The 21,921-nt window shown below is 60.3% G+C and overlaps 1 protein-coding gene across 1 annotated transcript in view; it reads left to right on the forward strand.

Moving 5' to 3' along the window:
• The window catches only part of LOC117647361, a 46,255-nt gene that overhangs the window by 9,719 nt on the left and 14,615 nt on the right, over nt 1-21,921 (forward strand). Inside the window, exons 5-6 of the mRNA XM_034389084.1 lie at nt 1,860-1,961; nt 10,608-10,716. Of these exons, the coding sequence (XP_034244975.1) occupies nt 1,860-1,961; nt 10,608-10,716 (211 nt within the window). The remainder of the gene's footprint in view (nt 1-1,859; nt 1,962-10,607; nt 10,717-21,921) is intronic.

A 21,921-nucleotide genomic window follows, 5' to 3' on the forward strand; every position in this document is an offset into this window, starting at 1 on the left:
AATAAGGACTCTTTGCGCTGCCACCACACTGCTCCCACCACTCACCCCCACCCCCTCGCCAGACCGCGACCCGGGCAAGGGCGGGCCCGTCTGTCGCGTCTCTCCGCAGCAGTCTCTGTCTCTCTCGCACTCATGCGTGCCCCGTCTGGGAGAGAGAGAGACAGAGCGACGAAAGCGACTCTCGGAATCAGTCTGGTGCCAAGGAGCCTTGCACCCTGGCCGCGCCGCCACCGTCGGGGCCGCCCGAACAAAGCCGTGCAGGTTGCTCTTGTTGTTGTTGTTGTTTTTATATTTGTTGTTGTTGTTTGGGAAATGGGATGAGCGAGGCGGTGACCTTGTGCGTGGCCTCGTTTCCATTAGCTGCAGCGGCAGGCAGAGGCGGGCCGAGGCAGGCGGCCAACAAAACAGCGAGACCGAAACAAAAGATGTGCCCGCCCTGCATATAAGTCTGGCAATGTGCAGTCAACCCTTTTCAGCAGTATCCTTGCCGCGCGAGGGATGATCCAATGGGCGCGAGTGAGAGAGAGAGAGAGAGAGAGAGAGAGAGAGAGAGAGAGAGAGAGAGAAGAGGAGAGAGCGTGCGTGCGTCCGTTTGCCTACTGGCGCGCATTTTTTTTTTTCAGCAGCCCGCCTCCCCGTTTTCTAACTTTGTTTACGACCTAAATCACGCCGGCGCTGTAAATCTGTCGGACGGCACACACTCGGTTATCGATTCCTTTGGCCGGGGCGCCGCCGTCTCGGACGCTCCTTCGCGCCGGCCTTTCGCTCGCCTCCTACAACAACAACAACAACAACAACAACAACAACAACAACAACAACAAGATCAACGTAAAAATGGACCGATGAAAAAAACAAAACGCGAGTGCTAATACCCTTCTCGCTGCGCGCTCCCTATCGCCCTCGCATGCTGTACTACATGCAGTACGCGTTCCTGTTTACTTCTTTTTCTTTGTCGACGGCAAATAGCAGATTAAACTGACGGGACGAACTGTGGTGGTGGTGCACACAGTGGGCCAGAAGAGCGGTGGGGGTGGCCGAAATTCAACGAGGAATTCAATGGTGGGGTCACAAGCTCGGTTCGAGTCCTGTTTAGCGACTCTGGAGCTCAAAAAAAAAGACGAGAGTTTTGGGCCGCCTGCGCCGGTCTTCTGGCCCACTGTGTGGCCCGCGGGCTGCAGCCCGGCGCGCTACACGCCAATGACAGTGCCCTGCCTAATTGCCCCATAACACCCCCCACCCCCACCCCTTTCCCACGCTACACGCGTCATCGGCTCTTGCTTTCGCGGCCCCCGCCCGCCTGTCCCGTGTGACTGACCGGTGCAGTAATCTAATCAGATATTGAGTCATGAATATGACCCGGTGAAATGGCCGCGCCGTGTTGCGTGCCCCTCATCACCGTGTCTGCCTGCCTGTCTGTCTGTCCGCCCGCCCGGTCTGTATCGTGTTCCGCCGTGGTCCATTGCCGCCGACACTCCCCTCCATTCAAACGCCGAATAAAATGCAGCCAGTGGAGCGGACGGGCCTGCCGCCCTGGCGGACGGACTACCTGGGCGCGGGATGCAAATCCCTTTATATTCCAGCCCCCCCCCCCCCTGAATCCTCGCGTAGCCTCGCGCCGGGGTGAGTTTTGCGACGGACGGTACCGCGGCACCACACTCGCATGACGGCGGCGGGGCGTACCGTGGCGGGGCGTGGCGTGGCGGAGCGTCGTCCCTACATATCTACCGTGACGAACGTCAGAACTTGGCCGGAACGTCGCTCTGATGGAGACGCACATGCTCTGTTGACCTGCCACTCCCTCTCCCACTGTCTCTCTCTCTCTCTCTCTCTGACAGTGCAATGCTAATGCCGTGTTGCAGGTGACGTGGCTTCGGCGCCGGGACCACCACCTCCTGACGGTGGCTCGGGGCGGCTACGCCCAGGACGACCGCTTCCAGGTGGTTCACGACCAGCACCCGGAGGTAAGGAACAAGGCCGAACGTGGCGTCGTAGGGCTGTTGCGCACAGTGGGCCAGAGGACCGGTGGAGGCGGCCAACACTCTAGACGCGTTTTGACCTCCAGAGTCGCTAAATGGGACTCGAACGAAACGTGTGACCCCACCAATGAATTCCTCGTCGGGAGAGCAATCCATTGGTGGGGTCACACGTTAAGTTCGAGGCCTGTTTAGCGACTCTGGAGCTCAAAACGCGTCTGGAACTCTGGCCGCCTCCACCGGTCGTCTGGCGCACAGTGCTGTACGGTTTTCAGGGTTCCTCAGATCCGAGAGCTCTTCTCCAACTTTTAATTTTTACTTTTCTCCGGGTGCGGAAAATCCGCCTAGACGGAAGAATGCGCAAGTGCGCCGGCGGGCAGGGTCCGCTGCGCTGCCCTGGCTTCGCGGATGTTACGCAGCCACTTGCGAAAATTGCACGCGCCCCTACCGATGGAGGCCGAACAGGAAGTTGCTGGACGCGGCACGGGATCAGCACAACACAATCCTGGAGCAGCGGTGCTTGCCCGCCCGCTCCCTCATTAGGCCATGAGTGCACGCTGCTGACGAGGAGGTACTGCAGCAGGATTTGGCCGAGGGGTCTGTTTGCCGACGACCTGTGATTTCCGCCTCGGAAATGGACGCTCGGGTACTCACTGCGAGTACCACAGCCAAATGTGGTAATTTCACCACACTTTCGATTTCAGTGCAATTGACCTTAATTTGACCAAATCGCCTTTAATTTGACTGAAACAAACCCTTAACTTGGCCGAAATTAGCACTCATTCGGGCCCACACTGCTTACTCACTCGCCTCCAATGTTTACAGTGCGCCGAGGCCGGGCCTTTTTCAGGCCGGCCTTCCCGGCGTTGGCGGCCCTGATGGCCTCCGCCTCATCTCGGCGAGGAGCGGGACTCGCAAACGTCCTTTGTTATTAATTGGCGCCCGGCATGCGAGTAAAGTTTCCGCCGTATCTCTCTCTCTCTCTCTCTCTCTCTCTCTCTCTCTCTCTCTCTCTCTCTCTCTCTCTCTCTCTCTCCTCCCCGCCGACTTTACAAGAAAATTATCAGCACGACTTTTATTAAGGCGTCCCCAATTACTGCACTGAAAGTCGAAAGTGAGGAAAGGGGGAGGGGGAGGGGGAAAGGGGGCGGGGGAGTGCAGCTGATGGGGCGGCCCCATTAGGCGGGCCACGCACGAAGTGTAGTTGAACATTACTTTCAATGTTGGAAAATAGTCGGACCATTAATTAGAGCATGGGCAGGCCGAGGCAGGCCGAGGCAGGCCGAGGCAGGGCGCGCCAGAACGGCGGCTATCTAACAAACCAAAACTTTCCTGCAGGTAAGACTCGATAGATTCGAATCTGCTGGCTGAAGAGGTTCCGCCCGCGCGGGGCGCGCCGCCCTGCCGCCGGTATGAGGGGCCGTCCACAAATTACGCCACGTTTTTCGTCCCTCTTGCTCAAAGAGCGTCCAGGACTTCGACCGCCTCCACCGGTCTTCTGGCCCACTGTGATGCCGTGCACTTTCTGCCTGGAATCTAGCCTGTAATTAAAGAGAGCCGCTTTTCCCCCTGGAAGTGCCCTGGATTTTTCGGCGGCGACACGACCGGCGTGATTTGCAGGAACAATAAGCGTCGAGGTCGGCAGGGCCACTGCAGGGCCACTGCAGGGCCTCGGCCACGGCAGCGCATTACCATGTGGAGTGGCATAGTGGCCATACACAAGAGCAGCAGCCTTTTCTCGCCGCCTCGCCCGAGTCCGCCGTCCCTCAGACAGGAAAGCAATCATGCCAGAGCTTGCTAGTGGCGGAGGAATGCAATTCTGACCGCACTGCTCCTTGGAATTCGTTTGCTGTCAGCTCAGTGGCACCCCTGCCCTCATCCGGTGTCGGGGGCCCCGGAGGAGTCTTCCCCCTCATCCGCCCCGAGCGCCGTCCCCCCCCCCCCCCCCCCCGCGTGTCGCGTAGAGCACGCCCTACTTCGAATCTGGACCACCACCACTACTTTGACCCGCCAAGCGGCTGTCGTGTTGATGTTAGCTTGAGTGCGTGCGTGCGCGTGTGTGCGTTCGTGTGTGTGTGCGTTCGTGTGTGTGTGGGAGAGAGAGAGAGAGAGAGAGGCACAACACCTGCCCCTCCCCTCTTCCAAAACGCTCCCTGTGATCAGGTTGGCCCGGCGACCGACTGGTTCGGCCAATCAGGACATGATAGACGGCGGACGGTAATTGGAGCTAATGAATTCAGATTTTCCAGTGCCGTGCAAGCTAAATGACTCGACCGATCCTGGCGCGACAAAGGTGCTCTGCCTTGTTGTACGCAGTAATTTTCAAAGTCCCTTTTAACTTTACAATGTTCTTATTCAATATTTATTTAAAATGTTGATTTTTAACTTTTTTTTTTTTTGTTCCCGGGAGACCATGTAACGTTAGAGTCCGGAGGTCCTGAGGAAGAATAAAAAACGAAATAAAAAAGAAAGACAAAGAGGGGCAGTCGAGTAAACGGTCGAGCACAGAAGGGAAGAGAGTGGCCCTGAAAATTATTCATTTGCTCTTTCTTCCTCTCTCTCTCTCCCTGTCCGTCTGTCTCGCTCTGACCGCCGCAACGCACCGTGTTCCTCCGGTTCGCTGCTGGCCTGGACCGCACACCAGAGGGTCACGACCTGAACGCAGTTCATTTGCAACGCTTGAGCGGGCCTCGCTATCTGAATGGAGCACACGCTGCCCGGTAGATAGTGCTCTCTCTCTCTCTCTCTCCCTCCGCGCTGCAGCGCGCTGGTCCGCTGAGGAGACGACGACAAAGCCACTGTGAAAGGGTATCCGCAGATATGGCTGGCCGGGACCCCGGATCGCCGCCAGGCCACCAGGGGCTGAAGGTAATCCGATCATTCTCGTGGAAGAGAATCATTCACCAAGCCCTTTCGGCCTCCGCCTGGCCTCCGCCCGGCCTTCGGGGCCACCGCCACCGGGGCTGTGACAGGTCAGGCGGCCAAAATGATTCAACCTCTCGATGTCATTGGAGCCTGCCAGGGCCCAACGCGCCGAAGTAAGACCAGTTCGCACCTGGTAGCTTGCACACTGAACACGTACCGCTGAGCAATGATGCGCCACTCCCGCAGTGCGTTCCATGGAAAAAAATCGGCGGCAAAAAGTGGCAATACGAAAGTCTCAAGGAGACCCGCCGATCAGCTTCGGTGTTCTTATGGGAACCGGGCCTTCATCCGACGCTCCCTGCCGCGCAATTCGACAGATTAGTGGGTTCGTATTGGGCTGGCCCACCCGAAGTGCGCGCGGTTTCTGTGGTACAGTGAGAGTCCAGATTCAGAGGCCTTACCTCAGAGGGGTCACATTGGGTATTTGAACCCGCGACCCCGAGTGCCGAGTCTAGTCAACTCCTCTACCCTGACCGCTCAGCCACCGAACCAGCTTGTCGGCGGCGATGTCGCAACTCCTCTTGAGCTGCCGTTCGAGAAATCTGGTCCCGAAAAAAGGGTCCTTTGAGCGGTCTCGAACCCGGGACCTGCCGCTTCCCACATCATGCTCTTAACCTCTGAGCCACCGGGACACCATGGCACCCGCCCTGCCTGCGCTGGTACCCAATCTTCTCTGGATGTACCTCCCCAAGCAATTGGTCGCCGAAAAAATTGTGTATACTACCAGTCCCGAACCCGGGACCTGCCGCTTCCCACGTCTTGCTCTTAACCACTGAGCCACCGGGACGCCATGGCACCCGCCTTGCCTGCGCTGGTACCCAATCTTCTCTGGATGTGCCTCCCCAAGCAATTGGTCGCCGAAAAAATTGTAAGTACTACCGGTCCCGAACCCGGGACCTGCCGCTTCCCACATCATGCTCTAAACCACTGAGCTACCGGAGGACCATGGTGCCCGCTCTGCCAGCGCTGGTACTCAATCCTCTCCGGATAGACCTCAAGAAGTCGGTTGCCGTTGCCGAAAAATTTGCTCACGGCATTAGTCTCGAACCCGAGACCTGCCAGTCAGGAACGCAGCACTCTGACCACTGCGCTACCGGGTTGCTATGCACGCCGCTCTCCTAGCGCCGAACTTATAATTTGTCCAGCATCAAGCAAGATGGCTGGCTATTCAAGTTTGGCTCTAGGTAGGTGGCCCCAAGTCTAACCGTGTTATTTCAGCCCCGTACAGTCGCCTTGACGCCTGTGTCCAGCGCCCGAATGGCCGCGGCTGGCCAGCGCCAATTTATACATCTAATAGGTGTAACTCGCTGCTAGGCGCCGGGAAGGGGGAGAAAGGCACCGCCAGCGGTACCCGCGCGCGTTAGCAGTGCTCAGTGAAAAAAAGGAAGAGAAAAATGAAGGCGTATTTGCAGTGGAGGTGAGCGCAGCAGAGCGTGCGCCTGGTTGGCCTGGTTCTCGGCGTGCCATGGCCGCGCCGGACCCGTATCCTGGACGGCGGCAGGGTCACATTCCGGCGCAGGGACCCGCTCGTTTAACGCGTCGCGCTCGCACCTGCCGAGCCCTCTCTCTCTCTCTCTCCCCCCCCCTCTCTCTCTCTCTCTCTCTCTCTCTCTCTCTCTCTCTCTCTCTCTCTCTCTCTCTCTCCCCGTCTTGTGCAGGAGGCATGCACAGCGGTGGTACCTTCGAGGCGTCAGCCTCCTCATCCCGACGGACCGTTTCCTCGCTCTGTCTCTCTCGCACCCATACGGGACTCTCCATGAGTGCGAGAGAGACAGACGCCAGCGCCGGGCCTTGCTTCGTCGGTTCAGCCAAAGCTTTGGGAGCGCCCGCCGAAGCCCGCATAGGCAGCCCGCAACGCAGTGGCGCGAAGCGGCGTGGCGGTTGCCTACGCGCCGGGCGCTCCCCGTGACGCGCCGTGGAGGGCGGAGGGGCACACATCCGCTGATTCGGCTCCGCCTTCCGCGTCCCCCGCGTCTATCCACATCGGCCTCTCAAATCCCCGGCCCGGCTGCCTGTAGACTGATTCCGAGAGTCGCTTACGTCGCGCTGTCTCTCGCTGCACTCATGGGGCGCCCCGTAGAGGTGCGAGAGAGACAGAGCGACGGAATAGACTCTCGGAATCAGTCTGCTGCCTGCGTGGCTCTACTCATCAGCGCGCCGAGAAGATTCTCATTTATTTGGCGCGCGTTGCGTCGGCCTGACTGAGCTTAGCGCCGTGACACTGCCAGCCCTCGGGGCGCCTCGGGGCCTGGATGGAGGCGCCACTCATGCTGCTCTTGTTTTTCGGACGCAAACGCCGCGCGCCTCTGGAGGAGGAGGAGGAGGAGGAGGAGGAGGAGGAGGAGGAGGAGGAGGAGGAGGAGGGAGGAGGAGGAGGAGGAGGAGGAGGAGGAGGAAGAAGAGGAGCAGCAGGAGATTGACGGAAGCGGCGGGAGCGGCGGGAGCCACCGGGGAGAGAGAGAGGGGAGAGAGAGAGAGAGAGAGTAAGACAGAGCGACTAACAGACTGACAGACAGACCCGCAGCAGCGGCAACTGGAAGCAGTAGCACTGGCAGAGCAGCTCGGGTTTTAGAAAAGGTTAAGTCTACCAGACAGATGGCTGGGCTGGGTTACGGGTGGGAACCACCAAACAGTTCCAGTCTCCCTGCTTCCCGTCCCCCCCTCCCCCCATTCCTGGTTCTTCCATTGCCCCGCCGGCCCGTCCGGAGAGGAGTGCAGCCTTCGCGCTCTGGCCCCTTTGGCCCCTTTAGCCTCAGCACTTTGCTGGTATAAGGAAATCCGGTGTGAAGACACACTGTGGGGCTTCGCCGGGCCGGCCTGGCTGGCGGGGCAGCCCCTCCTCGATGAACGTGTCGGGGTGTTCGGCGCGGCGCCCAGTCGACTCATTCCGAGAGTCTCGCTCTGTCCCTCTCCCACCTACAGGGGACGCCCCATGAGTGCGAGAGAGACAGAGCGAGACTCTTGGAATCAGTCTGCAGTCGGGGCCGGGCCGCCGAAAAAAGGGGGAGGGGGTGGCTTGCTGACTCGGCAATTCAATTAATGATAGGCCCTGCCTCCCAGACAACAACGCCCATTCCGATTTGCTTGTTTGGCCTGAATATTTATTACCTAAGAATGAAGGAAAGGGGGCGGCCCCCTTCGCCGCCCTAACTGCCGCCGCTTGTGTCGGCAAGGTTAAGGCTCGTGTTTTTTTTTTTCTTGTTCCGTGATTGTTTTTTTTTTATCGGTTTGATGCTGCTGTGCATCGCGCGGCGTGGCATCGTTCCTCGTTTTCCCTCCGGACACCGCCGTGCCGCGCCGGTCGCTCTGTTTTGTGTAGGAAGAAAGGGACAGCTCATCGCGCGGCGGAACGACGGCGCTTGAGACCTGCCGCGGACAAGCCGGGACAAGCCAGGACAAGCCACCGGGAAGCCGAAGCGGCGCGCCGGCGTGCCCCGACCTCCCATTGAGCATTCATACCACGTCCCGGCGGGGCGGGGCGCGGCGGGGCGGGGCGGGGCGGGGCGGGGCGGGGCGGGGCGGGGCGCTGTTCAGCCGGACGACCGCATCCATTGGGGGTGTGTCCCGCAATTTGCCCCAGCGATCAATAGAGTCAAGTTTACATAATTCAACCCCAGAGCGGGCCCCGTTTTTTCCGTCCCTCTCTCTCTGTCTCTCTCGCACTCGCTGGCTGCTGCGGGCGGCCGTGTTTGCTCGTCACGGCATCGAAAAATAGCAGACGGCCGCCATGGCGGCGTCGCCTCGCGACGATGAGCCTCATCAGCAGCAGTTACACTCTTCTGGGTTCCGGGTGCTTCTGGCTGGCTTGTCGGCAGCACTTCAAACATGCACCGCACTGCGCGTCTCTTGCGCTGCCGGACGGACTACTCCACTGCTTCTTTTTCATCCGTCTCTCTCCTTCTCTGCTTCTGCCTCTCTCTCTCTCTCTCTCTCTCTCGCTGAAGGATGCCAGCAGGCGACGCCACTAATGAGTGCATTTTGCGATGCGGACACGTACGCCAGCGTTACAGCGCGTCGCCATGGCGACTGCCCCCTTCTCCAACTCTTTGCCCCGCCGGGGGTAATCACGTGGAAGAGCTGCGGGGTAATCGCCGTTCTCAGACAGGCTGGCGTCGTCGGGCGGCACCGCCAGGCACCGCACAGTGGGCCAGAAGACCGGTGGAGGCGGCCCAAACTCTAGACGCGTGCAGAGCTCCAGAGTCGCTAAACAGGACTCGAACCGGACGTGTGATCCCACCGATGGATTCCTCGTTCGGAGAGCAATCCATTGGTGGGATCACACGTTCGGTTCGAGTCCCATTTAGCGACTCTGGAGCCCAAAACGCGTCTGGAATTTTTGCCGCCTCCGCCGGTCTTCTGGCCCACTGTGCGCCAGGCACCGCCCGGACGTATCTGTGGCGATGGAGGCTGCCTGGTACTAGCTGGCTCACTGGAAGCTCGCTGGAAGTTGGCTGGCTGGGGTGGCACCCCGCGCCTCGGAGATACCACCCTGAGTGTGTTGCAGCACACGTTAAAAAAAATAGCGACTTAAGTTTGATGGTCCAACCAAGTGTCCCACCCACAAACTCGAAAAGCGCACACGATGTTGTCGTTTTGATGTGTCATTTTGTAACAGTCCAAAGGTTTAAATGTCGGAGAGACAATCTTTGACACTTGTGTCATAGACTAAGTGTGCATGCGTCCGTTATGCTGGTAGTAAAACTGGGCATCTCGCATTTCTTTCTTAATTTCTGGTGCTGGCGTCAACGTGGAGCTCCTCTGACTAATTTGCTTTGTTTAGTTTTTCGTCACTGGCTGAGAACTATGCCGGCCCTGACGGTTTTCGCGTGTGCACACTTGTCTCCCCTTCCCCCTCCTCCTGGCCCCTCCTGGCCGGTACCGGGAGTCTGTCCCTGCAGCCCTTCACCTCCTTTCCGAGATCCTGAAAGGGCCGCGTGAAAGGGCCGAGGCCCAAGGGTTTGAAAGGTCCGAGGCTACGAGCCGGCCCTACCAGACCAGGGTCCACGTCAGGGTCCACGTCAGGGTCCACGTCAGGTCTCGGGGTGAAGCGAGTCAACACGTAATTACCCCCCAAGCACTCGGTCGAGGTCGTGGCGTCGCAGCGGCCGGGCTCGCCTTCGGAACCACATTTCAACGCTCTGCAGTCACACTAAATCGTGGGTTAGGTGACTTAAAGTTCATCCAGGCACGCTGGTCCAGGCTCGTACAGGCAAGCTGGTCCCGCGACACGTAGTCGGAGGTCCCCTTTGTTGTGCTATTTGTTTGTTGTTTTTTATGTTGTGTTTTGTTGTTCCCGTTCTGTTTTTTTTTTTGTTTTTTTTTTTTAAAGTTTTGTTGGTTGGTTGTTGTTTTTCAGAACACGGATCGGTGCAATTAACTTTGTTTCTTCGGGCCTGCTGCGTGAACCGCGCGAAAACAAGGGTGAATTGGATCAGCTTGAAGCAGTTGTAACTAGTTCGGAGCTCCGAGAGGCCGTGAGCAGCTCCGGGCCCTCCAGCCCCACCGCCATGCTCGCGGAGGGCGATAATCAGGCCCTCACATTCAACCGCCAAACAGCGCGCCGTTGTACCCCTTCTTTCTCTCTCTCTCTCTATCTCTCTCTCTCTCTCTCTCTCTCTCTCTCTCTCTCTCTCTCTCTCTCTCTCTCTCTCTCTCTCTCTCTCTCTCTCTCTCGTTCTTGCTCACCACAACCTGTCCCCATGTTCGCAGGACTGGACAATGCAGCTCAAGTTCGTGACGGACCGGGACGCTGGCCGCTACGAGTGCCAAGTGTCCACACACCCTCCCGTCAGCAATTTCATCCACCTCAGGGTGGTCGGTGAGTACGCCTCATTGTTGTCGTTGCGTCTCTCTCGCACTCGCGCGGCGGCCCGAGGGGGTGCGAGAGAGACGGAGGGCCCGGAAGGGACTCGCCCGGGGCGCACAGTGGGCCAGAAGACCGGTGGAGGCGGACAAAACTCTGGACGCGTTTCGAGCTCCAGAGTCGCTAAATGGGACTCGAACCGAGCGTGTGACCCCACCAATGGATTGCTCTCGGAACGAGGAAGCCATTGGTGGGGTCACACGTTCGGTTCGCGTCCTGCTTAGCGACTCTGGAGCTCGAAACGCGTCTAGGGTTTTGTCCGCCTCCACCGGTCTTCTGGCCCACTGTGGGGCGTCCGGGGCCCCTCGAGGCCCTCGAATCGCCAAGTGTTGCGCCGTGGGCAGCCTGTGGCGTTGGCTGGCGTTGGCTGGCGTGCATAGCGGCCCGCCCTTAACCATTTGCCCCGTCTAGCCCGACAGGCAGCCAGCCTCGACGGCCACCGCGCACTCTACGCCCGAGTGGACACACACACTCACACACGCACACACACACACACACACACACACACACAGCGGGCTCCCTGTCCTTTTCCACCCCACAAGTCAAGTGGACACACGTGGCGAGGGGCCCGCCACCCCGTCCGCCGGTCGGGCTGCCTTCGCCAGCTGACTGATTTTCCGCGACCAGCGCTCTCCAGTCGCTCGTTCTCTCTCGCACCCCCACGCCACTGCGACGCGCCCCGCGAGTGCGAGAGAGACTGAGCAGCAGGGGTGGATCCTAAACGGCGCGGACGGAGAACCATAGGCGGACTCCGTCGTCAGAAACGCAGAGCAGCAGACTGATTCCGAGAGTCGTTTTCGACGAAAACGGCTCTCGGAATCAGTCCACTGGTGAGTTGACCGCGGTGGCAATCCTTTCTGGAACCGCGCGACCGACCGCGGAGAGATCCTCTTGTCCTCGGCGACCTCGTTGGCCTCGGACACCGCAATGGCGCCGCAGCGTGGACAGCAAACCACACTGTAAGTCTGTAAGCCGGCGACGCGGTCCGGAGCTCCGAACTGCGGCCGCGCACGAATCGGAAATCGGGGCACCCGCGCCCTGCCCTCCTACAGTGGGCCAGAAGGCCGGCGGACGCGGCCCAAACTCTAGACGCGTTTTGAGCTCCAGAGTCGCTAAATGGGACTCGAACCGGACGTGTGACCCCACCAATGAATTGCTCTCCGAACGAGGAATCCATTGGTGGGGTCACACGTTCGATTCGAGTCCTGTTTAGCGACTCTGGAGCCCTCCGCCACCGGACCACGGCCGTACATTTTGCAGTGTTTTGCCGCCCGGCCCTGGCCCTGGCCCCGGCCCGCCACACTGGTGCTGGTCACGCTTGCTTTTTACTTGACTGGGCTCCGGGCACATTTATTCCAAGCCTCCCCCCCCCCCCCCCCCGCCCCACCGCGCAGCAGACTGAGAGTCGTTTTCGTCGCTCTGTCTCGCTCGCGCTCATGGGGCGTCCCGTTGTAAGGTGAGAGAGAGACAGCGCGACCAAAACGACTCTCAGAATCACTCTGCTGGGCGGCAGAGCCCCGGCCGGCTGGTCGTCGCTCCTCCCGCAAAGGGCCCGCTCCAGGGCCCGCTCCAGGGCCCCACAAGGGTCGCCGGGGGGCGCAGCTCGCGCCGCAGCACCAGAAGGGCCAGAAGGGCCAGAAGGGCCACATGGCCCTGCAGGGCTGCAGGGCTGCCCGCCAGCAGGGCCGGCAGGGCGACCAACCCGCCCCACGAACCACCACCACCACGCCGATCGCTATAACTGGATTAACGGGGTGGAGGGTAGCATTTCCATGGAAATGCTCGGATGCTGCTGCCGGGAGAGGACCGACCGGCAAGGGAGTAGCTAGACACACACACACACACACACACACACACACACACACACACACCACGCGCGGTAAAGTGCGGCCACACTCGTCGTCGTCGGCGTCTTCTTCAAAGCAGCAACTCAGAACAAACCCCAGTCGTTCGTATCCAGTCTGTGCACCCAGACCCCAGTAATATCCCCTAGCTCAAACGCCCTCTCCCATCCTGTGTATCCCCCTCGCCCCGGGTCTCTCCCTCTCTCTCTCTCTCTCTCTCTCTCTCTCTCTCTCTCTCTCTCTCTCTCTCTCTCTCTCTCTCTCTCTCTCTCTCTCTCTCTCTCTCTCTCTCTCTCTCTCTCTCTCTCTTGCTCAGACACACACCCACACACCGCGGCGAGCAGCGCATGAGGGGGGCTTTTCGGTTGACCAAAACTGGGAGCGGGTGGGCCAAGGCGGCGGGTCCGAGACGGGCGCGGTGCGGCGCGGTGCGGCGGTGCCCCTAGCCTCTTGGGCGGGCCGCCGCTGCGTGAGCCAAGGCGGCGCGGCCACAGGCGCCACAGGCTCACCAAGCAACACTCATCCGCGGCCGTATCGCCATTATGAAAAATTCAGGGGCACTCTTACCTCGCGCAGCTGCGGGCCGACGGCGGCGGCGGCGGCCAGGTAAGCGCGTACGCATTACGGGCGTCGGGCGTAAACCATCGCACCATCCCCCCCCCTCCCCCTTCTCTTTGGCGCGCGTAATTCAAACTGCAGCCTTGCCACGCAGCATCACACTAACCCCCTCCCCTTGCCCCTAACCTCAAAACCTTCAACCCCCTGGCGCCGCCTAGCCTCCTCGCCGCCGTTGCTTGGCGCCCCCGAAACCACACGCCCCCCCCCCCCACAACCCTTTTCTCTCCGCTGCGACGTACCCCGCCCCCCCTTTGCAGTTAATTACCAGGCAAGAATTGAAACATATGGCAGCCGCGTCCCCCCGGCGGGTTATTGGTCACCGGCCAAATCGCCCCCCGCAAGAATTAGACGGCGAAACGGATGGCGCCTCGGGAAGGGGAGGGGGGGAGGGGCGAGTATTATTTTTATCCGTTCCAGATATCCGCGCGCCGCGGGGAGACTTCCAAGAGGTCTCTGCCAAGAGTCTGTCTCGCGGCGAGCCGCGCAAAGTGAAGAATGCGAGGTGGCTGGCTGGGGTTGGCGTCGTGGTGGTCGGAAGGTCGCTTCCACGGATTTTTTGTTTTTTCCTTTTCGTTTTTTTTTAATGCGCGGCCAGAAGGGTAAAGACAGGCGCTCCGGAGATGCTATATAAAGCTCTCAGGCATTAACAAACCAGCGTCCTCTCTCTCTCTGTTTCTCTTCTCTCGCTCTCTCTGCGCTGCCGCGCCTCGACTGCGTGGAGCCAGGAGCCCCACAAGGATCAGCTTGCCGTGGCTATTGGCTTCGCAGCGCTGCAAGTTTGCAAACCGCCGATGCATGTGAGAGAGAGAGAGAGAGAGAGAGAGAGAGAGAGAGAGAGAGAGAGAGAGAGCATTATGCGTTTGGTGTGTGGTGGGGGAAGGAAGGCTGCCTCAGGTGCGGAGATAAGTGAATTGGGAGCGCATTCGCCACGCTATACATACACGAACACACACACACACAGACGTTTTGCATCGACACGACGCGGGGCCGAACTTGGTGGCCGAGAGAGGGAGAGAGAGAGAGAGAGAGAGAGAGAGAGACAGGGGGGCACTGCCTCCAACACGGCGTGGGGTCAGCGCGTGGCGCGGCGTGCTGCTGGGGAGGGTGGGGCAGCCGGCAGCCCTGTGGGATACGAGGGCGCAACTTTTGCTGTGCGAGTCTGAGTCTGCGAGTCGCCGTCTCGCATCTTATCAGGACGCATGTCCGCCTCCCGCGGGGGCCCGCCCCGCCCCGCCCCGCCCCGCCCCGCCCCGCCACGACACTGCGATCGGGTCTGGCCTCGCGACTTTCGCGGCGTCCCCGCGGGCCGCATCGCTCGCTCCGTCTCTCTCGCACGGGCGGAGGGAAGGGCCGGCGGCGCCTCATTTCGACCCCTGGCCGCTTCGCCTGCCTCGCCGGCCTCGCCCGCTTCGAAGGCCGAAAGCAGGCATCTCTTTGCGACTTCTTCCCAGTTTGGCAGCCCGGAGGCGGAGGCAGCCTCTCTCTCTCTCTCTCTCTCTCTCTCTCTCTCTCTCTCTCTCTCTCTCTCTCTCTCTCTCTCTCTCTCTCTCTCTCTCTCTCTCTCGCACTCGCAGGCCCCCCCGCGGGGTGCGAGAGAGACGGTGCGAGGAAGAGCGGCGCGTCAAGGTGTAAGATGATCGCGCGAGTGGCGGCGTGAGTGGGCGGTGCGGCGAGATTCCTGTTTTCGAGTGTGCCTGCCAGGAGGGCCAAGGGCAAGGGCGGAGCGGAGGGGAGGCAGCGGCCCTCAAGCCATTAAGGCGGAAGGGCTGACGCGGCCCAGGGAAGCCAGCAGTCGCTTCCTCGCTCTCTCGCACTCATGGGGCGCCCCGTCTGGGTGCGAGAGAGACAGAGCGACGAAAACGACGTTGCGGAATCAGTCTGCTGGGAAGCTGGGCAGGGAAAGTGAGAGCAACGAGCACCGACGCGCCGCGCCGCCAAACAGCGCAAACAGTCGAATCAGGAATAATGATGCCTGGCAAGGGCTGGAAAAACATTTTTCCGGCTCGGGAACTAACACTCCTAAGGCTGATAAGCAAACTCCCAATTTAAACTAACCCCTGCTATTTTTTGTTGTTTTTGAGGGCAAACTTTTAACTTTTTTTTAAACATTTCCATTTTTGGATCGGGGTCGCTCCAGAATTTCCGGGTGGTTTGACCCTCGCCTCGCGGTCGCGGCGAGTCGTGGCCGGCGGGGCGGTGCCGGCCGGTCGTATGGCGCTGCCCGGGTTCAATTGGCTGCACTAACCGACACTATAACCGTCCCGGCCGGATGCGCGGGGGCGCGTGGCAGTGTGGCAGTGCGGCGGGCCGCACGCCGGAAACGGCCGCGACGGACGTGGCGGGAATTTCAAACAGAGCCGAGCCGGAATTATGAAAGCCGGCTTCTAATGGCCACAAGGAGGCACGTAAAGGCCTGGCCGATGCCGTGCCGAGCCGAGCCGAGCCGTGGCGAGCCTTCTCGCCTCATCGGCCGTCGTTAAACGCGGAGTCCTTTTCCGGCGGAATTAGCGCAAAGCACAGCGCGGCCTGTCGGCACGCCGTCGGCGTGGTCTGGCCGGGCGCAGCGACGCAGCAAGACGCTATGCAAGGCGGTGCACTGAGCGATGGCGCCCATTTTTCACCGCCCTCTCTCTCTCTCTCTCTCTCTCTCTCTCTCTCTCTCTCTCTCTCTCTCTCTCTCTCTCTCTCTCTCTCTCTCTCTCGGGCCCGAAGGGCCTGAAGGGGAGGACCAACTTTAATGTCGTCGCCTGGGATCTGCGAGAAGGCCTCGCCGACGGACCGTCGCCGTCGCCGTCCCCAACGGCCCACCCCGCCCCGCCCCGCCCCGCCCCGCCCCGCCCGCAATCGGAGGACGGCATCCTACTTTGAGGCGGCGGCCGCTGAAATATGGATCGGGTGTGTGAGTGAAATACGGGGGCGGCGCTTTTCCGGGGGCGTTAGAGGGCGGCGGTGTCCGAAGAAGGGGGTGCGGAGCGTGTGGGCGGGCGCGGACCACGCTCATCGCCCAGCAGTGCCTTCTGGAATTTCAACAGTACAAACTTGTACTGCGAAATAGACATTGTGTCAGTGAAGCAAAACCTTTTCCGGAAAATACTTTGTAATTTACGAACTATTACTTCGTAAAACAATAAGTAAATTAGTTTGTACTATTGATCAAAATACTTTGGAGAGGTTTGAAGCGTGCTTGAACAGCAGCCCGGAGAATCTCCACTCCGCGATGGAAAGGAAAGCCAGAGAGTGCCAAAGCGGTTCCAAGTCAAGGTCCCGTCCCGCTTCTTTATGCTCCGCGGACTTTCCAACCCGTTTGGCGATTCGTGCCGCTTCGAGAGTGAGGGTTGTGATCGTCGGGCCGTCAGGGCGTCAGGCATTGGAGCCGCACGTCCGTTCCACACAGTTGGTCGTCTGACAGCGCGGCGGCGGAGGCGGCGGCAGGGGGCGGCGGAGAGGTCCCTCCGGCCTTTCCAAATGGGGCGTCTGAGCGAGCGAACCGGCCGCAGACCGCCCCCGCACTCCGGTGGCCGGCTCAGTGGGATCTAAAATGACGCTGCACTCGTCGTCGACGACGACGACGTCGGCGCGGTGCTGGGTGCGCTGCGGACAGGAAGTCACCGCCAAACAGGAAGTCCAGGTCCACGCGCCGGTCGGTCCACCAACATGACAATGGAACTCGGGGGGATGGCGGCCGCAGGGAGCGCAGCAGTGGGATGACCCACTGGCGGCAAAGGACTGGCCGGCCGGACTGCAGACCGATTCCGAGAGTCGTCGCTCTGTCTCTCTCGCTCCTAGGCGGGACGCCCCAAGGGTGCGAGAGAGACAGAGCGACGAAAACGACTCTCGGAATCTGTCTGCTGGGGATCGGGCCGCACCGCCAGTGCACTGCCCCGCCGGACACGGAGTAACTGATTGTTGTGGGGCTCCGCCAACGGTCACCGCGCGCTCGGTTGGCCTCAGCCCACCGCGGTCGCGGCCCGGACTAATAGCCCGCCCCGCCCCACCCCGCCCCGCCCCACCCCGCCCCGCCCCGCCCCGCCCCACCCCACCCTGCCGAGCCACGCCCAGCCCCGCCGCGCGGGCGTTCGAGCGGCGGCGGCCTAAGCGATAAAAAGAATTGGCGAAATGAAATTCGGCGTGCAGCGGCTGGAGAATGAGTGACGCGCGCCGGAGACGCGCCTCAGTCAGGGAATCTGGAGAGAGAGAGAGAGAGAGAGAGAGAGAGAGAGAGAGAGAGAGAGAGAGAGAGAGAGAGACGCGTCGTTGAATCGATGATCGAATAAATTATTTGAAGCGAGGCGCGGCGGTGGCAAAGCGTGTCGAACCACCCTTTTTCCTGATGTCGAAATCGGTCTCGGCCCGAACCGCGGGGCGGGGCGGGGCCCGAGATGTAACGCTGCGCGTATTCTGCGAGATCCAATTTGCCGCGGTGGCGGCGACTTTGTCCCGCCTAGACCCGCCAGGGCCGCCGCGCTGCCACGTCGGGACGCCGGGCCCCTAACTACCACACCTACAGTGTGCACGCCCCCCTTTTACCCCCACGCCTTGTTTCAGGAAGCAAGAACAGCGGCTTTGGCTTTGTGATGGTCGCCAGTTAGACAGTCTGATACGGGGCCCCACGTGCCGCGCCGCGCCCCGCCCCGCCCCGCCCCGCCCCGCCCCGCCCCGCCCCGCCACGCCACGCCCCGCCCCGCCGCACGCCCACGCCTAGGTGGGCGCCGCCAGGGTGTTCTTGCCTTTGCAAACGGGCCGAGTTTAGGGGATGATTCCGACCGCCATGCACGCCGTGCGTGTAAGGGGGAGGGGGTGGGGGAAGTAGGAAGGGGGGCCGGCCGTTGTTCTCAAACTTTCCACACCCCCGACGCGCCCCCTCCCTTATTTTCAAACGTGTGTACGCGCCCGCCCGCGAGTGTGTGTGTGTGTGTGTGTTCTACACCGCTTTCTGGTGGTGGGCTCACATGCCCGCGCGAAGAGGGCCCGGTAGCACTCCACAGCGCCCCCCACTCCACCACTCGGAGCGCCTCGGAGCGCCTTACCCAGACTTACTCCGTCTTACACGGCGCCCCTACCCTACCTGTCACAGGGGTGCATGCCCAGGCCAGGGCCGACCCCCCCCCCCCCACCTTACTTGGAGGTATTCGCTTTGAAGCGGGCCGCTCCTCATCGAAGCCAGCCGATCTAGCCGAACTCGAGGACATGGCGTTCGCAAAGCTCTGGCCAGGCCGGGGCGGGGCGGGGACGCAGCGCAGGGCGGGCCCGGAGTGGCGTCCAATGATTCGGACAAACCTGGAGGGAGGATGATTGTCGGTCACGTTTGGAACACGACGTGGGCAGCAAAAAAACCCTTGCGAAACAATTATTTTATGACTTCGAATGAATCATTTTTATCACACGCACACGTGAAACACACAAAAATACACTTACGCACACACACACAACAATCTCTCTGTCTGCCTGTCTGTCTGTCTGTCTGTCTGTCTCTCTCTCTCTCTCTCTCTCTCTCTCTCTCTCTCTCTCTCTCTCTCTCTCTCTCTCTCTCTCTCTCTCTCTCTCTCTCTCTCTCTCTCTCTCACACACACACGCGGCTCCATGCGGCTCCTCGTTACCACACTGCCGCGAGAGCGAGCGAGCGTTATGGCGGCGTCATTCATGGAAGCCGAGATGCAAAATGGACAAGCGGCGGCGCGTTGACTGGCGTTGCTTCATTAGTCCGCCGCCAGAGCGCGCCGCGAGCGCCCCGAGCGCTTCCAGAGCGACGCATCTCCTCCCTCCACCCTCTATGCCGGCATGCCTGCACACTGTCGCTCTGTCTCTCTCTCTCGCACTCATGGGTCGTTTCGTACGGGTGCGAGAGAGACAGAGCGACGAAAACGACTCTCGGAATCAGTCTGCAGGCATGCCTGGGCTATTGCCGCCGTGTGTGTGTGTGTGTGTGCGTGTGTGTGTGTGTGTGTGTGTGTGTGTGTGTGTGTGTGACGAGACGAGACGAACTCGCGCTGCCACCACTAGTACGCGTTGCTACGCGTTGAGCGCGTTTAGCGCGGTCGTGCGCTCTGGCGCTTCTGCAGTGATGTGAACCGCCGAGTGGATAGGGCGACCGACGTCGAGCGCGCACACTTGTAGAAGCCCGTGGGCCTTTGCTTTTCAAAACACGCACTTGTCTTTCTTTTCTGTGTCTTCTATTTCATTTCTTCGTATTTTGGTTTTTATCCGTTTTGTTTTGGTTTTATCCCAGGTTTTTGTTTTCTTGTCTTTCATAATTTTTTGGCCCGTTTTTTGGTTTGCTTGTGTGTTGCTCTTGTTTCTGTTGCCTCCTCTTGTTTTCCTCGTTCTGCACGCGCCGCATGGCCGGGCGTGGCCAGAGGCATGGCCCACATTTTGGCGAGTGCCGCTCCAAGTTGATTCGGCCAGTCCGATGCGCCACGGTCCATGGCCACCATGGCCTGGCCACCACTGCCGTCGCCATGGGCCGCCTGCATGTTTCTGCATGATTACTCCGCACTGGCATCAACGTCAGCGGAGAGAGAGAGGGGGGGGGGAGGTTCCATGGTGATGGCATAGTTTTACGCATCGCGGACTGGACGGACTCCCCACTAATGCACGCCACGGCCCTGGCTGATTCCGACCCCAGTCTCTCTCCCTCCCCCTCTCTCTCTCTCTCTCTCTCTCTCTCTCTCTCTCTCTCTCTCTCTCTCTCTCTCTCTCTCTCTCTCTGGCCGTTGCCCATGTGCATGCGAGGCAGGCAGAACGATCAAGGCACTGTTGTTGAGAATCGGAGTGTTTGCAAGCCGGAACCGAGCTGCCGACTAAAATCCCCCCACCCTCCACCCCCGCAACCCCCCCTCCATTTGGGGTTAGGTCTTCCATTGAATCGGCAGATTTCGGCCGGGTTTTTGCAATGCGTTTCCTGGGATTGGGTCACACGGTCAGTAGCCCTTCCCCTCCCTTCTTTCCGCTTCGTAAAACGCCTGAGGGGTGGGCAATCTGTGGTACTTTCCGCGCCTGCACGCTAATTTCGGTTCCTGGTTTTCCCAGGAACCGCCTGGAAATCGACTATGTCTATACCATGGGCTTCCTGGGAAACCAGGAACCGTTTTTACCGGTGCGACATGACGTGGTCTCCTCTTTTCTTTCTTTTTCCGAGTCTCGATGACGCGCGCCCGGATTTTTCACCGTTCGACAGGAGGGGTAGCCTTGTCATGTCAACGTCGCGTCGACCCGTGTGTCGTGTGCACTGTGAGCGTCCGCGTCGGGCACAGACCGCGCCAGTGTCCGGCCCACTGTGCATGCGTGGCGTGGCGCGGGGTGGCGGCTACCAAATTGTCCAGTAATACGGACTAGGCGGCCGGACGACGCGCGTCCTGTGTCCAGTAAACCTTTCATCCAAGGACAGCCTACCGTCTCATATCCCGCATGCTTTGCGCGCGCACACACACTCACACAAACACACCCACACACACACAGGGGGAGTTATATGGCGGACACGAAAAAGAATTGAGAGGGGATTTCATCCTGAGTGTGAGGGCGGCCTAGAGCAGCCTAGAGCGGCCTGGCCCGTGGGTTGCGTGGGCTTTCCAGGAGGAAACTTCCAGGGAAGGCGGCGTGGTCGTCGTCCGCACGGATGGAGTCAAAACGGTTGAAGAATAGAAAGAGAGAGAGAGAGAGAGAGAGAGAAAGAGAGAGAGAGAGAGAGAGAGAGAGAGATCCGCGAACCAATTTACTTGTCGGCCCGATGCCGGATGACGACGGTTTCCATTATTTGTCTTGCCGATCGTTTTGGGTTCGACTTTTGGTCGCGCTTTTTCCCCGCGGGGGCGAGAGGGGGGGGGGCTACCAGCTTGGCGGTGGTACCGCACCACCGCGGGGGGTGTTCCAGAGCGGCACATCGCGCTCGAAACGCAATAAGGTTTTGTTTTTTGTCGAGCGCGGTCGCTTTCCCGTCTCCTTGTTTTGGCGGTACTCGTTGTCGGAAACACTCGGCGGCGAAAAGAGTTTGGCTTCCGCGAATTTTGTGTCGGCTTGCGATCCGGTATGCGTAATTAACGCGCTCCGCTTTCTGCTCTCTGGAGCAGCGCGGTGCGGGAGGGGGAGGAAGGGGGGGAGGAAGGGGGGAGGGGAGGAGTGTTACTCGGGGAGGACTTTCTTTTCTTCCCTGTTTTCCTGAAGGGGTGGTTTTGTTTTGAATTAATTTAATTGTTTTGTTTTTGCGGCGGCAAGTGAATGAACAGCCTGCAATCAGAATCAGGCGGCCGGCCTGCTTGTCTCGTTAGCAGCCCTTCAGACCGTCATCCCTTCACCCCTTGAGCCCCGCCAGCCCGCCGCCAGCCCTGCCAGTCCCGCCGGCCTCCATGACTTCCTGGAGGAAACACGAAGGCCAAGGTGGACACACCAACAACCGCCCCCCCCCCCCCACCCCCTCCCTGCTACCCCCCGTGGACAACCAGGGGCCCTGACTCTTCCCGCCCACACCACCAGTGCTCTCCTCAAACCGCCGAGCTCGCTGCGGGCTCTTTCAGGAGAGAGAGAGAGAGAGAGAGAGAGAGAGAGAGACCAACCCCCTCGGTGCCGCATCCAGATAAACAGGCACGGAGGCGGGCACTTGCCGTGCGCAATAGGTGGCGCTGCCCTTCGCCCCCCCCCCCTTACCCCCCCCCTTTTTTTCCCCCTCCCCCTTTTTCTCGCCTTCACCCTTGCCGGCCTCGCTGGC

Source organism: Thrips palmi, unplaced genomic scaffold (assembly GCF_012932325.1).
Source record: "Thrips palmi isolate BJ-2018 unplaced genomic scaffold, TpBJ-2018v1 HiC_scaffold_2, whole genome shotgun sequence".
Lineage (NCBI taxonomy): Eukaryota > Metazoa > Arthropoda > Insecta > Thysanoptera > Thripidae > Thrips > Thrips palmi.